The sequence below is a fragment of the Vulpes vulpes genome, chromosome 7 (genome assembly GCF_048418805.1).
Source record: "Vulpes vulpes isolate BD-2025 chromosome 7, VulVul3, whole genome shotgun sequence".
NCBI lineage: Eukaryota > Metazoa > Chordata > Mammalia > Carnivora > Canidae > Vulpes > Vulpes vulpes.
Genome location: NC_132786.1, coordinates 33,665,828 through 33,682,202, shown reverse-complemented (window position 1 = coordinate 33,682,202; position 16,375 = coordinate 33,665,828). Strand labels below are relative to the sequence as shown.

The 16,375-nt window shown below is 39.5% G+C and overlaps 1 protein-coding gene across 9 annotated transcripts in view; it reads left to right on the top strand.

Moving 5' to 3' along the window:
- Positions 1–16,375, top strand: part of UNC5D (unc-5 netrin receptor D) — a 534,099-nt gene that overhangs the window by 421,645 nt on the left and 96,079 nt on the right. For 6 of the 9 annotated variants that reach the window (XM_072763531.1, XM_072763538.1, XM_072763534.1 and 3 more), the window contains exons 5-7: positions 8,317–8,497; positions 9,345–9,512; positions 11,329–11,493. In XM_072763531.1, the coding sequence (XP_072619632.1) occupies positions 8,317–8,497; positions 9,345–9,512; positions 11,329–11,493 (514 nt within the window). The remainder of the gene's footprint in view (positions 1–8,316; positions 8,498–9,344; positions 9,513–11,328; positions 11,494–16,375) is intronic. The other 3 variants (XM_072763536.1, XM_072763537.1, XM_072763535.1) reach the window with 1 other exon arrangement.

Here is a 16,375-nt window from a genome sequence, read left to right as displayed (position 1 = left end):
AACCTTATTTAGGAAATAGGAATTATGGGAGAGAACGTGAATGCAGAAACAGTTTTGAGTCTCTCTGAAAGCCAACTCTGCAATCTTGTTAGAGAGTTCTTCCCATCCTAAAATAGTCTCTTAAAATGAAATGGCACATGACGCTATGTTTATGAGCATTCCTTGGGATATCAAGCTTTGGAAGCACCTTCTAGGTGTTACTTCATCAAACTTTCAAAGCCAGAATCCATTTTCCCTAGCAGGTGGGAATGAGCCAAGGTAGAATTAGCAAAGCACAAGATGTATTGCACTATGGAAAACACGGCTAAAAATGGTAACAGGTACCTACCCTGACAAATCATCTGCCCATTGCTTCTCTCTCCCTGTTCTCCTGTTGATGTTTCATCTGTTCCATGTCTTTTGCCTCTGATCATCATAATTGTAAATGTTTTACGTTAATGTAAACAGGGCTCATTCTTCACTCATGACAATGTTACGGTTTCCGTAAACAGTGGAAGGGGTGTTCCCTTTCTCAGAGACCATTTACCTGTCAAAATGAATAAAAAAACAACATGAGACAACACCTGACTTTCAGAACTAAGAAGGAGAAGTTAAAGGACAGCACTGGTCTGACAAGAGACCTACAATGTCAGAACATCCAGTTCCATCATCAGAATTCAGGCTTCTGCAGAGGTACGCATGTCTGTCGTTTCCTTCAGCATCAGCGAGTGCGATTCAATCTGTGATCATTAAGTTTCTATCATTTGCCTGGTTCTGCTGCTGTGACTTCACAATTAAGCTGGATTTCTGCTTCCTTTTGTGATGCGTAATCAGATAAGTAGAGCTAAATTGAAGAAACTGCAGTGTAGGTGGCTTTAAAATCAATCTATACAGTCTGGCAAGAAAAGGAAGGCAAAGGGGGAAACCTGATAGTATGGTTATAAATAACTTGAAGGAAATGAATTATCAAGGAGAGAGGAGAGGAGAGGACAGGTGACACGTCATCTGAAAGTAGAAAATCAAGTAATGGCCTGAGCTGATCTTAGACAATAGTATTCTCTGTGGTGCCTGTGTGGCTCAGTTGGTTGAGTACCAACTCTTGGTTTCAGCTCAGGTTATGATCTCAGAGTTGAGAGATCGAACCCCACATTGGGCTCCCCACTCAGCAGGGAGTCTGCTTCCCCCTCCCTCCTGCTCACATGTGTGTGTGTGTGTGTGTGTGTGTGTGTGCGCGCGCTCTATCTCAAATAAATAAATCTTTACAGAAAAAAAAAACGACAGTATGCTCCATTATGCATAGAAGAATGTCGGGCTATGCAGTAGGTAAGTCTCAGTTAAGACGTATTCAAGAATGGAAGGTCAAATCATAGGAGATGTTAAAGAACAGCACGAGATGTAAGAAAACAGCTATGTTTTCTGGTAGAAAAACTATTTGACAGCTACTGCTTCTAGTTCTTCTACCATTTCCCAAGGATGTTGTATTAGGCAAATCATATAATCTGTGAAATTGGAAGACAATTCTTTATTTGCCTACTTTAGAGTTCTCAGAATCAATGAGATAATGCCTTGAATCACAGTGTGTTCACTTGGGAGTATAAAGACCATGGACCAATATCTCTGTGGGCTCTTGCCTTTTGTTCATAGTCACAAGATGGCTGGAGGATAAGAACACTTGGTACATGATATCAACAAATAATCCTCATTGGCTTTTTTTTTTTACACTTCTGAAAGGTTAATAACACTGCCTTCTCATTTTCTTATGGAATATTAAGAACAAGAACAGGAGCATTAGAATTCTGACATACTGTCTGATGAAATAAACATTTAAGTGTAAGGTTTATATGTGTACATTCATAGATGTCTGACAAAAGGTCAATAGAGGTGAAATGTTAGGTCTCATTCAAACATTTTCACTATAATCATGGTCTCAGATAAGAAAAGCCCCCACAAAGCATCAATCCATTACTCTTCCAAAGGAGGTTTCCTCCCCATCCAATACCACCTTGCTTCCTATTGTTGGGAAAACCTATAGGCTCATCAGTTACATACGTTCAGCTCCTAGCTAGCCAGAATGACTGATCAGGAACCTGCTGTCTGGCATGAAATCTAATTGTCTTTGATGGTCTGCTTTTCCAGATTTGTTTATAAACTGGAAAAATCTACAAATTGCAGACCATCTGTACATAACACTATGCTAATAGATGCGGGCATCCTGCAAATCCATAAGCTCATTACCTCTAAGTAACTAGCTTCTTCACACACTCCTAACTGGGATTATCCATCTAAACCAAATAAGGAGAATCATACAAAGAATTGTTTCTCTGAGGGGTGAATGCCTCCAACAACCTTCGGGTCTGGTAAGCCTCCCTGTCAAAGAGATGACCTGTTAGCACGAGGTCATTTGGCTTTAGTGATACAAATATCCGTTAGCTTCAAGGTAGTCAATGTATTGATCTCTTAATGCTAATTTGAAAATTTGTGTTGCTTCTGTTAAGGGCTTAATTAGGGCCTTCTGGTGTTGGCAGTGTCTTGTAAAATAATTTTTTAACTCAATATTCATGCCCTTATGATACTTGTCAGATATTTCCATGAGAAAGCCCTGAGAGTGGCATGTGATACATGTGAACCATAACATTTTAGGATGATGGAGGAAGCAGATTTCATGAAAAAGAATTAACTTCAGTGAAGGACATTGAGCTCCTCTTTGTGGTAATGTTCACCAGTGGCCTGAAAACTGGTGTGTTATAATTTCTGTGGAGAAGGGGGAGTGAATCTTGTTTATGGATACATTGTGTCTGGCCCTCACAATATATCTTGAGCCCTCCTGTTAGAATCAAGAAGTATTACATTAGAATATACATCCCTGGTTTTCTTGTGAGAGTTGTAAGCTCTGGTTACACTAGTAGCAACAGTCTGGACCTGACTGGTCAGGCTGCACATTTGCATGGGTCCCATAATCTCCATTTTGTCATAAATGGCCAACATTTCCCATAGGATACTGACACAGAGGCTGATTCCTCCAGAAATTCAAAGAGTATGGCGATACCTTAAAATTGAGAGATTTTTAAGCAAAAAAATGAGGTCATTGTCGCTTTTATGATACTCATTGTTGATTTTTGGGTTGTTTTTTTTTTTTAATACTCATCTTTCTACCTAAAGTAGGAAAACAAAAGGAGACAGAAAGTGCTAACATTTTTTAAGACAAATGAGAGTGAGCTCATTCCTTTGGGGGAAATGAACAGCCCTTTGTCTTTAATATGCAAGCAATGTGCCTGGATGTCTTGCACCCAGGGCCACTTCAGTAATTTATGTGCCCCCCTTCGCCCCCAGGAACATTTGAGTTTGCAACTGCTGGTTTAGGGAATGCTCTTCTATCTTATTTATTAAACTACTCTACATTAGGAGCACTTAGCTCATCAAAAATGTTTTAAAATTTCTCTAAGTGACAAAAGTATAAATCCAAAAGCAATTTGTCATTTTTATAAGCTCAGAAAATACCAAACTGATTTCCTCATAAAGATCCTACCATCAGTTTAATGGATAAACTATTAGTTTACAGATAAAAAACAGTTCTACGGTTAGGAGTCTACTAATGCGCTACTTGTTTATAGAACTAATTGGATCGCAGGACCTCAGTCGTGACACCGTAAAAACTTTTACCACAATATATATATATATAAAACTATGATACCTCATTCATCCCATATCAGTGTTTTTCAAACTATGATCTGGGGAGACCCACCGGCAGACCATTGTATATGTCCATAGTACATGTGGGTGGGTAGGGGATAGATTATATGGTGCGGTCAATTTATATGGTGGTCCAGGTTGTGCCCTGAACATCTCTACAGGGCACAACTGACATAGGGAAGAATATGAATGATCTTTCCTGGAGTTCTGCCAACAGTGGCTCTGGGAATTACTATGTTAATACAGCTTGGGTTCCCTAACATCTGTGGCTCTAATACCCTCACTTCTTCAGGAATTATAAGAAATTTCCTTATCTTTTTTTTTTTCATCTTGGACTTTCAGGTAAGCATTAGACTGAAGAAACATTCTGTGAATACGAATTTGAAAACCGCTGTGCCACATGGTAATTAAGAGAGATTTTTTAAGCTAAAGTGATTTTGTCAGATTACTAAATAGCTTTCCATTGAATGTGCCACAATTAGCCACCAGGAAGAAAAGGCTTCCCTTTAAACCCCTATACGCATCCTACATTTTCTTCCAGTCATTAAGTATATATATTTGTGAATTTTTTGTTTTATGAATTTATGATATCACTAAATAAGCATATAATTTTGCATTTGGACCCTTTCATATATTCAGAGCCTTTTCTATATTTTCACTAGCTGAAATCATGACTTTTCAGGTCTATATAACATTAAATCATATTGTTGCATCATGATTTATTTAAACAAAGCTCTATTTGGCGTGTGGCTTTAATATACGTTTTTCTTTCTCCCTCCTCCCCTCCCTCCCTCTCTTTCTCTACCAAAAATAATTTATTGTGTTTAAAATCCTTCTTGTAGCCCTAATCCTTTACTTTAGTAAATTCCTGGGGTCATAGTTACATGAACAAAAGGCATTACTATATTTAATACTATCGGATGGAGATAAATATTAGGAACAAGATTGAAGCAGACAGGGTGGAGGAGTAGGCAAGGAGAGAGAGGCTACTTAGGAAAAAGTACTATTAGGCAGGACCTCTCTGAGGAGGTAACATTTGATCAGAGACTTAAATGAAAAGTGTGATCAAGCCATGAGGTTGCCTACAAATAAGTCCTTCCAGGTAAAGGATTCAGCAAGTATTAAGACCCTGAGATGGGAACTTGCTTTAAGCTTTCTAGGACTGGACGGATCCAGGAGGGCTGGAGCAGAAGGAGCAGGGGTGCCCCAAGTATGGGGGCACCTGAGGTAGAGGACTGGTGGGGGGCGGGGGCAGATCAAGAAGCGCTTTGTTAGCTTTGGTGAAGATTTGCGATTTTGCCCTAAGTGAGATTCATGACCATTGAAGGATTTCAAGCCAGAAAGTGATGTGATCTAATTCTTTCGTGGAGAATCAACTGTGGAGGCAAGAATGAAAGCAGCCTACAGCCCAGGTAGTTAGAGGCTGTTGCTCACATCCTGGAGAGGGGATAATGGTAGAGGAGCGATTGCAGAAATGTTCTGTGATCTGCAAGTTCAGAAAAAAAGCAAACCACAAAAATAAAAACTGTGCTTGTGTGTGTGTGTCTGTGTGTAATTTTAATCTTTGGTATTTTGGTAGGAAAAACTTCATTATATTAACTTTTTTATTAATGGCGTAGGATATTTATTCAATTGTTTAATTGCTGTGTATCCCTTTTTTCCTTCATCTTAACGCTGTATTACCAAGGATGGAATTCTATCAGCAGTGAATGAGAGCTTGAGCTATTGAGATTATGATTCCTCAGATCATCATGTTCTTTCCCCTTTTATCTGCCAAATTTGTAGCGAATATTTTCCTAGTTTATTGGCTATTTAATTTTGTGCATGGTTTGTTCTTATATAAGTTTTCAATTTGAAGCCAAACCTCTACTTGGTGATAGTGGTTTTGAATTCTTCTGAGCTGAAACTCCTTCAGGAAAGTTTTCTTTGATTCCTAAGTGCTGGGACTCCTTTGGTTTTGGTCCCCGGAGCTCTTTCTGGCTGTTGACTCACTAGAGATGACTTACTTCTGGGTCAGATTTGCCTGACTTTACTGACCAACTGTTTGTGGGGAGCTATGGTAAAGAAGACTTAGATGGGGACATAGGAAACAGCTCTGTAGGTACCACAAATAGTAAGAGTAAGGGAATTAACAGAAACAGTGGCAATTTAACCTCAGAATTTCTGAACCAGGAGAGTGGTGTGGAACAGAAGCTCCCCACACCTGTTTTAAGCTGACCAGTTTGTCTTTTCCAGTGACATAGCTGTGATAGCGATTTCAAAAATCCATCCATGTTGGCCTTACAGTAAGTGTTTCATTCCAGATATTGGTGACAGTGTCACTCCCAGCTCTTATTATCTGGTGGTGACACGATTGACTTCTTTATTTCCACCTTACCCATTAACTGTGAGATCCATGAAAGAAGAGAAGAAGAGACTGTCTTGCTTTACCCCTCTCCAGACCCCTCGATAGCCGTGTGTGTTTGAATATTCATCGATGAATGAATGAATTACTGTAAAATATTCAGTGTCAGTGGGGAACAGATGGCATTTGCTGACAGACTGGGGGTCAGATGCTTTAAAATCCCTTCTGCTGCCCTGCTTTGTTAACCAGAGCTCTGGGTCTTCATCAGTGCCTACACCTCCTCCAGGCAGGAACATGGTGATACCTCCAGGAACTCCTGAGGTTGGTAGTCTGGCTTACTTCTTTACTTCAGGGCCTGGACCACATTCCTTTCTCTCCTCTTATTGATATGTAAAAGCAGTTCTCAGACCTCTTCTTTTGGTTATTTTGTGTCATTTTATTTTCCAAAATTGGAGGGTAACTTTTGGATAGTGATGATTTGGGATCCTCTGAACACTTGTTAGTGGGGAAATACTTGGGACAAATTTCATTATAAAGGATCGTAATAGGTTTTCTTCTGATAAGTAAATCCCTTTTTATAAAGACCAACAAATCCTTATAAAACCAAATTACTGTACAACAGATGCCACTTGTTTATTAGTAAATTAAAATTCTTTAGATTTAAGGAATAATGAGGCATCTTATTCCAAAACCAACTTTCAATCGTCTGTGCTAACAGAGGGCAGGGTATGATGAAAAGCCCCCCAATGCATATGCCTCTGTGTGGTGTCTCTTTGGTATAGTCACCACTGTTGCTTTCTGTGTTAAATCATGATTTTTGTGTGTCTGTTAAATTTCTGTATGTAATATATGCTAATACCTAGAGCTAAATGGTTATTGTCAAATGAGATGCATCTAGTGCTACCAATATGGCACTAGAGAGTAGAGATGTTGCTTAGATATGGAAGCAGAGTACATGATGAGGAAGGAAGGCAGGTAGTTCAGGGGTGAAATTGGCCTGCTTGATAAAATAGGGGCACTAAAGGTGGTGCACTTCATCTGGGGGGAAGATGAGGATCTAGGGAACAGAAGCTTCCAACTCTGTCTTTTCCAGATGTCCAAGGCAAGTGACTTTGGGACCAAGGGTAGGATTAGAGAAGAACTGGAAAAAATAAAATAGGTTCTCTAGGAGCAAACTATAGAAAAAAAAATCAGAGATGTGACTAGCCTGTGCCCAAGATGTTGGAAGTCCACTCCTCCAGGGAGAAGCTGGGCCTTAAATGTTGCTGCCATCTAGCCAGGCCTAAATGTCTTTTGGATCATTGAAGGAATTAAGTAATTGATCACAAGACTAGAGAATACTGATATTTGGATTTAACTGCCTATGATTGCCCAAATCTGTATTACATTGGCCTTTATACATTATCACACCTTTAAAAAAAACTATATTTATTTTAGAGAGAGTGCAAGCAGGGGGAGAGGCAGTGACAGGGGAGGACTTCCCCTGCTGAGCACAGAGCTGAAGACTAGGCTCAGTTCCAGGACCCTGAGATCATGACCTGAGCTGAAACCAAGAGTTCGATGCTTAATCAACTGAGCCACCCATGCGCCCCATCACACCTTTCTTAAAATTTGTTTAAATGCACACATTGACATGAAACCTTGTCTGACAACATAAATATCCTCTCATCACAAAGTTCTGCATATATGTGTTGATTTTCTGAGCTCCATTTTGGACTTGTCATGGAAACACAGTCCTCATCATCAGAGTCACAATAAAATGAAATAAAATGAAATGACCTGGGATCCCTGGGTGGCGCAGCGGTTTGGCGCCTGCCTTTGGCCCAGGGCGCGATCCTGGAGACCGGGATTGAATCCCACGTTGGGCTCCCGGTGCATGGAGCCTGCTTCTCCCTCTGCCTGTGTCTCTGCCTCTCTCTCTCTCTCTCTCTCTCTGTGACTATCATAAATAAATAAATAAATACATAAATAAATAAATAAATAAATAAATAAATAAATAAATAAAATTAAAAAATGAAATGACCTAATTGTGACCCCCTTTTCTCTCTTCCACTGCATTTTTTAAAAGTGGGTCAAAGTCAGTACGTATTTGTGTTCTTTTCCTGCCTCCAGTTTATTGAGTGCTAATTTCCTGAATATGCTAAATAAAAGAGATGGGATATGGTAAAATCATTGCTGTTGATCTGTATGTTACGAATGTCTATCTCCCCCATGCCAGAAGTGCTCATCTAGCAATTCCAGAAAAGAGGGCTTTTTTTTTTTCTTAAATGACCAGTAAAGTAAACATTCCCTTCTCCTTGTAGGTGGAATGGCTGAAAAATGAGGAACCCATTGACTCTGAGCAAGATGAGAACATTGACACCAGGGCTGACCACAACCTCATCATCAGACAGGCACGGCTCTCGGACTCAGGCAATTACACCTGTATGGCAGCCAACATCGTGGCCAAGAGGAGGAGCCTGTCAGCCACAGTAGTGGTTTATGGTAAGACCAGCCCAAAGGCCAGGAATAGATATAGAGGACGGAAAGCAGAGAAGTAGATGGATGTGTATTTCATTAAAACTTCCATTGTTTCCAGCCAAAAGCCACTTTAGGAGTCCTTCACTACTGTGCTCTCTCCTGCCTCTCCCATTTGGTAGGTGAGAACACATCCCTATTGCTATTGATGTGCTGGCTCTTCCCTCCAGTACTGGACTTAGGAACATTTCCAATCCCTCTTTTAAAAATAATTTTAAAAGTCTGTCATTTCCTCCTGTTGTGTTATATTTGAAAAGAAACAAAGTGGGCAACTTCTGTTTCCCACTCCTCCCTGATCCGTCTTCCACCCCCATCTTCTCTGGACCTGCTGTGGCCACTTCTCCTGGCATAGGAAATCCACCAAACACAAACATTACTCTTTACTGAATATCTCAGGTATTATATAAAAGAACTTCCTGGCTATTTATGTAAAGGCATTCCCTTCCACAATAGAAGAGCCCTGGGATTTATTTTTGAAGCACTTAAAGTAATAGAAATTCAAATGATGGTATTTCCTTTCTGTACTGCAAATTTTCAAGTGCTTTAGTGATGTGTTGATGAATTCTTCCTATTTTTCATAATTTCCCCACAGAGGAAATTCTCTGGGTCCCTCTCACACCAGATGAGTAGACTGAGGGACAGAGGTGAGGTGAGCCCCACTGTGGCCTCATGACGGAGCAGCCAATGTGGGTCCCAGGGCCCCTTGGTCCCTGGATGCCAAACTCACAACACTTGGCACAGTGGCTTGCACATAGTAGGCAATCAGTAAAAACCTCTCTCCTTTCTTTCTCCCCTCCCCATTTTTCTCTCTCAGTGAATGGAGGCTGGTCTTCCTGGACAGAGTGGTCAGCCTGCAATGTTCGCTGTGGTAGAGGATGGCAGAAACGTTCCCGGACCTGCACCAACCCAGCTCCTCTCAATGGTGGGGCCTTTTGTGAGGGAATGTCAGTGCAGAAAATAACCTGCACTTCTCTTTGTCCTGGTGAGATATGTGTAGATTCCCTTTTCCCTTCTGATCCACCAACACTAGCACACTGGTGGGAAGCATTGAATGTAACCTCCCTTCCCAAAGTTATCCTCTCCCACATTCTCAGAATGCAGCCTTTGTCCAAAGAGCTAATGTGAAACTCACTATGATAGCAAGAATGTGGGTGAGATACCTCCATTGGCTTAAATATATATATATATACATTTTTTTAATACTTCCGTGATGCTGGACACTTGCCATCAACAAGCCAAATGCTTTGAAGTATTTCTGTATTACCCATGTTTGGTTGGGCCAAGCCCTCCCTTCTCTCCTTGGGTTCTCCCATTTGGTGGCATTTACTTATACAGTAACAGGGATTGAGTCATCTGTGAGCACAAAACAGGTAGCAAAACTTTGACTCTTTTTTTTATCACTTCCAATCCAACTAGCCTTATTATTTTTGTATTTATTTCCAATGCAATTGGCAGAGATTGTACAGTATCACAGCAGTTTCTATTTTATATTTGGTCTGTTTGCCTTCCTTTCTGAATAGAGGCTTCATTTACCAAATATGGCTCTTATAAGCTCTTTTGTTCATCTCTTACTGGCTCTAATCCAATTTCTACAATGAGGAATAGATGAGATGGAAGATGACTTTCTTTATGGAAAGCATATCCTCCCACTGAGAAATAAATTGATCCTGGGTCTCACATGCATTATAAAACATTAACCCCAAGGACACTGGACTAGAGCCTCTGTGTTCTTTAAAGTTTCAGATCAGAGTGCTCAGAGCGAAGCTGAGGCTCTCACCAGCAGCTTATTCTCAGAGTTTAATTCTAAACTCGTATTCAGTAAACATTTATTTATTGAGTGCTTACTATGTGCCAGATACTGTGCAAGATACTTTTATAAATATCATGTCCTTTAACTCTGTGTTGTGAGTTTTATTATCTCCCCGTTGACAAAAATAGTAAAGTCGGGCTAAGGGATTGCTCAGGAGCCACTATGTGAACACAACCAAGACAAGTACTCAAAATTTTTCCTTCAAATTCAGTATTTTTTATGTTACCCAATTCTTGACTAATTGCTCTAGATTAAAAATTGGACGATCTATCTTAACCCACATAAGCGTAGTTGGCCTATTCCTAAGAGGTAATGGGACAATTGCCTCCAATAGCTGCCATAATCTCTAGGGTCAATTTTTAGTGGAATTAAAATCCGTTTGTTCATTTCTACATACAGAAGCAATCCGTGACCCGCAAAATTCTATTTATGTAAGTCCTGGTATCTTGGGGTTTGACCGACCTGTTTTACTTTAATACCACCAATATATATAGGTTTAACTTTTTATTGTTTAGGGCTTTTAGGGCTTAAAGATAGTTCATTCTACTCTCCGTTCTAAACTGTCAACCCACAAGGAAGTGGCGATTACCAGTGGTTACCACGCATACTGTGTCTGTCCATCTAAGATGCACTTGGGCATGAAAGACTGGGAAAGAATGGGTAATGACATTATTAGCCACCCCAAGGGCACTGATAAAGCGAATTCTTGCCTAAATTCAGTAACTGATCTCCTCCTGAAATAGCCAGAGAATTACACCACTGCTTATATTACCCTCTGTCTTGAGGAAAGAAACCATGGAGAGAAGATAAACAGAAATTATTTTGGTGTTTTCTGTTTGTTTTGTGTGTGCGTGTGTGTGTGTGTGTGTGTGCGCGGTAGTGGTGATTTCTTTAAAATCCAGCTGTAAGAACAACAGCAGCCCTGGGGTGAGTCTCTTGACAGCCACCAGATTCATTCTAATGGTGGTTCCTTTTGTTTCCCTTAAAGTGGATGGGAGCTGGGAAGTGTGGAGCGAATGGTCCGTCTGCAGTCCAGAGTGCGAGCATTTGCGGATTCGGGAGTGCACAGCGCCACCCCCAAGGAACGGGGGCAAATTCTGTGAAGGGCTGAGCCAGGAATCTGAAAACTGTACAGATGGTCTCTGCATTCTAGGTAACACCTTCTGTTTAACATCTTCAGTGTTTGTCCACAGCATGAAAAGAAACGTCGTGACCATCCATTTGCTTGCGTACGTTAGGAGAAAGCAAAATTGTGCACCAAGAGCAAAAACAAAAGGAGTAAGATGAGTAAAAAGTAGTCAAGTACATTTTTAGTGACATTAGGATCACCTTAAATATTGTATCACTGTAACTTCCTTAAAGGTGCGTACTTATTAATCTATTTTAAAAGTTTAAGAAAGTGGTTAACATTGAATTTTAAGTTGGCAGTTCTTTTACTAGCCACCATTTTAAAGCTTGGTGACATTCTGTTACAGATGACCATATGCTTTTATTTCTTCCAAGAATTTCACAGCACTATAAAGCATTATAATATATATGTATTACATATATATATTATATATAATGTATATATAATATATACACACACAAATTTTATATTTTATAAATTTTGTATTTTATAAATATATATATATATATATATAAAAGATATATTTAGATTTTAATAATCTCCAGAGACCATGGTTCTGTGGCACAGGACATGTATTGTGACTCTCACCTTATAAATTAGGGGGAAAATGACACTTGAGGAGATGGGTGGTTTTGTATCAAAATACAGTGTCCAGTTCAAAACTCCCAAGCCTCTACTTTATTCCTGGATTTATACTGTTACCATCTCTAGGTGATAGTCTGCCTGGGTAAGAAAGTATGGGAAGATCAAAGCATCACATAGACAGGTTTTAACTTGGTGCTGTCCCTTCCTAGCTTTGTGACCTGGACCCGTCACCTAACTCCTTAATTCCCTTGTAAGTACCAAAAACCTGGTTACTGGCAAGACTAACTGATAAAAGAATATATGTGAATATTTCATGGTACAGAATGGTTGCTTAGTAAATAGTAATCCCTTCTTCACTTGCCTACTCAGATGAGCTTAGATATACTGATTTTGCTTAGGTCCTTAAAAAAAAACCTAAGATTCTCTCTAAAACCAAGTAGCCTTCTTGGAAAATAGCCAGCAAAAAATAATATAGCTCAATAGTTTGTCATCTTTTCAGGAGAATGTGTCATTTTTTATTTGGGAAAATGACAGTATAAAGGGAATGTCTAATTTGGATTTATTTTTCTGCACTGGTCTGACTGAGTAGATTTCAAAGCAAGCATATTCAAACATACTGTTGTATTTTCACAATAAACCCAGGAGGTTAAAACATTAATTAAAATGGTTAATACTTTGAAATGACCACTATGATGCCCATAGTGCCTTTATTTTTCTCCATCCAAGTACTGAGGACCCTACATATGTCAGATATACTGCAAGGGACTCTATCAGAAGACAACTCACCCCCAGTGTCTGTGATGACAGGGCCATGCTCTCTAATAGTCCAACCATTAGCTTCCCTCCAAATGCCTTCTTTTTCCAATATATATAATATGTAAATTTTATGGGTGTGTGTATTCCTTTATATATATATATATATATATATATATATATATATATATATATAATAAAGAAATGGCTCATGTGAGTATGAAAGCTAGCAATTCTTTAGATATCTTTAGAGTCAAATATCTCAAAGACTGTTAGGCAGGAGAATTCACTCAGGGTAGGGTTATACCTTAAACTGTACTTGGATGAGGCCCACCCACATCATGAAGGCATTCTGCAAATTTAAACATTGGTCTCATCTGAAAACACTCTCACAGAATGATTTTTGATCACATACTTGGGCATCCGATGGCCCAGTCAAATTGATAGGTAAAATTAATCCCCACAGATGTGTACATACTTGTGGAGTTCCAAGACTCCATTCTTTCTTAGAGCCTGTCATGGCCGTAGTTCAGGCAATTGTTTGAAGCAGTTGTTAGTTTACTGAATAAACCTCTCTCTGGACATTGGCCATGTCTTCTTTTAGTCATACATGTGTCACTTAGTGGATTTTCTATTTCCATTTTCCTATAGCAGAAATAAAATTGCTAGGAAGACAAGAGGTTTGGAGAAATCCCTCCATGAGTTTAAAATGCTGTGTAAGCCTTTCTACTCTATTCATTCCTCTTGTCGACTGAAGCATGGTTTTCTGGCAACCTCTGGCCTCCATCGTATGCATATTGAGATGTCTGTCAAATATGATCAGGGACTCTTGATGGCTACAATGACTGAGCTTTTTGAGGGACAAAGAGTGAAGCCTCTGAAATCAGAGAGGTGAATGAGATCTATTTTTACATCAATGGGAAAGGGGTGTGTTTATAAGAGCCCAACACCAGGACACATTCTGCCCTTTTAGACAGAGAATGGCTACCAGTGTCAACAAAACTGTATTACATTTTACCATCTCTGCAGGAAGCAATGAACAGCAGTCTAGCTAAATGATGCCAACATCACCGCACGTGTCACTGGTACCCTGCCAAACCGCTCTTGGTAAAACTAGCTGTTTCAGCAATGGAGGCCGGGTTTGATTAAAATAGCATTGGGCAATAGCTTTATGGAGCAGTAGCTTTGCGAAGGATCTAGGTCATGTTATAATTGGGGAATTTCCTTCATCCTATTTTTTCCCTTTTATGCCAAACACAACCCTAAAGCAATTTCTCAGTTCCCGACTTCTCTTGGAGTTTTAACAATGGCAGTGCTTGACTCTCGGATGACCTACAATTCTTAGATTTCATTTAGCTTTCAGCGGAGTATCTGGATTTCTTTGGTTGTCCCTGAGGGCTGCATTACTCCTAGAGATGGAGCTGCCAGCTCTGAATGATCACTTTAATATTTGGGTGTGATTGTTGCTTGGTCAGTTGTGACTGGTGCACAGAACCTTAGTGTTATGCTATCACAGATGGCCACACCTAAATGCTCTCCATAAGAACATAAATGCCTCAAGACTAGTGAGAGTAAGATTAGGCAATCTTTGCCAATAACAGTCCAAGGATCCAAATTAAAAGTTAAACTAAACATCCAGTGCTTTTATGCTAGAACATTTCTCTCCCAGAAAGATAATTATGTGATATGATTGTCAAGAAACTTTCCTAAGCTTAAACACCAACATCGAGTGGTTTTCTGACCAATGCCCTTTCTACTTGCTGAACTTAGTGGCTTCCATGCTCTGAGGATCGCAGCCAGAGGTCAATCACAGGTGTATGCCTCATTGACAGTAACAGAAGGGTGAAATTGGTAGGGTGTTTAGCTTGAACCTGAGAAATAAGAGAAGCCTCTTCCTGTCCCTCTCCCTCTATTCTAGCAGATAGAAAAACTAAGGGCTGTGGCTTGAGAAGATTAAATCAGTCTGCTTCAGAGGAGATTAGTGCCTAGATGTGTCATGAGGCTGAAGCCAGAGAAATGCTACAGGGGTCTGAAAAAGAGAGGAAATCTTTAAGGCTGAGCGAACTGATAGCTAATCCGTCCTTCTTGTCAAGATGTAAGATAGGTCAGTTTAACATTGACAGTTCAAAAACCAAAATATCAGTTGAATGCTGGTTTGTTTTCGTTTCTGATGGGTATATTGATAAGAAAAGTTTCGAATAGACAGTTTGGAAACTAAATCAAGGGTAAAGGCGTATCTATACAATAGCAGGTTCAAATAAACATCCCCAAGCTACACCTAATAATCTAACCACATTGTCTATTGAATGATCTACTAAAATGACCTAAAGGAAGCACCTGAAAAGGTGAGCCTGTAATCACATCAAACTAAAGGCTGCCTTGGTAAGCATTTTCTCCTGGACCATTCTGAGCTTCATTGTTATCCATTACAGTAATTACCTGGGTCCCTTCCCTGTCTTTCCTAGGGCACTAAAGAAGAGAATTTTCATTCTGGGTTATATCAGTGCATCTAAAACAACTCTTTTGCTAGTGGTTTACAGAATGCCTGCTTTTTATATATAGGATCACAAAGGGTGGGTTTCCCTTTTCCCAAAATAAAACCCATCCTTTCCTTTCTGTGGGCAAAAGATTCCGGAGTACATACACTTGACTAAGTTGACTAAACTTTGTGTTGGATAAGTTCATATTTTAGAGCCAGCTGCACTGCCCAAGTGCTTAATTGTAGCATAAACTCTACATGGCAAAAGAAAAATGGCACCAGCAGGATAACATGCTAGCACAGTGCATTCTTAAGCTGTCATGGAGTTTACTACTGCTTGCTAATTCTACCAGGTAGTTTTAATATTAAAACCCCATTTTCATCCCATTTATAGTACACAGTAGGTGCTCCTTTACTACACAAAGATTTTTCCTAGAAATACCCAATCGCTGCCTTTCTGTATAACAATTACTTCAGAGATGCCTTCATGTATATTGCATAGCAGAAGTGGATATAATATTGCAGGCCCACAGGAGCAATAAGAATGTAGATTTGGACACATATGGTGTCATTAGCAGCTTAGCAACAATCTCTCCCCCATGCCCCAGCAAACACTTTCCCATTATGGGACCCAATATGAAAGCCTGTGAGTAACAAGCTTTAATGAGACAGAGTGGAGTGGCTCATGACTAAAGTTTCCATTGTGCTTAATTAAAAAAGAAAATAAAGCAGAGGTATCTTAATATTCATTTGTTTTCGTGAAAGCATTTTTTTTTAATTCTATAAGGCTAAAACTCATTTTTTTGTGTCATGTCCCAAGTGGAATGGAGCATAAAAAGAATAAAGAATAAACCATATTCAACAAATTACCATAAAATCTCTCCTCTTTGTTATCCATCCATTATAGACTTATCTACTTTTAGCCTTGTTAATAAAAAAGATCAAAGACATCTGATCATTTTTTAAACATAATCCTCCTTCCAGCTAAGGATTGGCTTTCATCCATTGGTCTGTGATGGGTCTGTATTTCTTAAGTCATTAAAAATCTATGGCCCTTCTTATTAATCGGCTCTAAAACACTTAAGATGC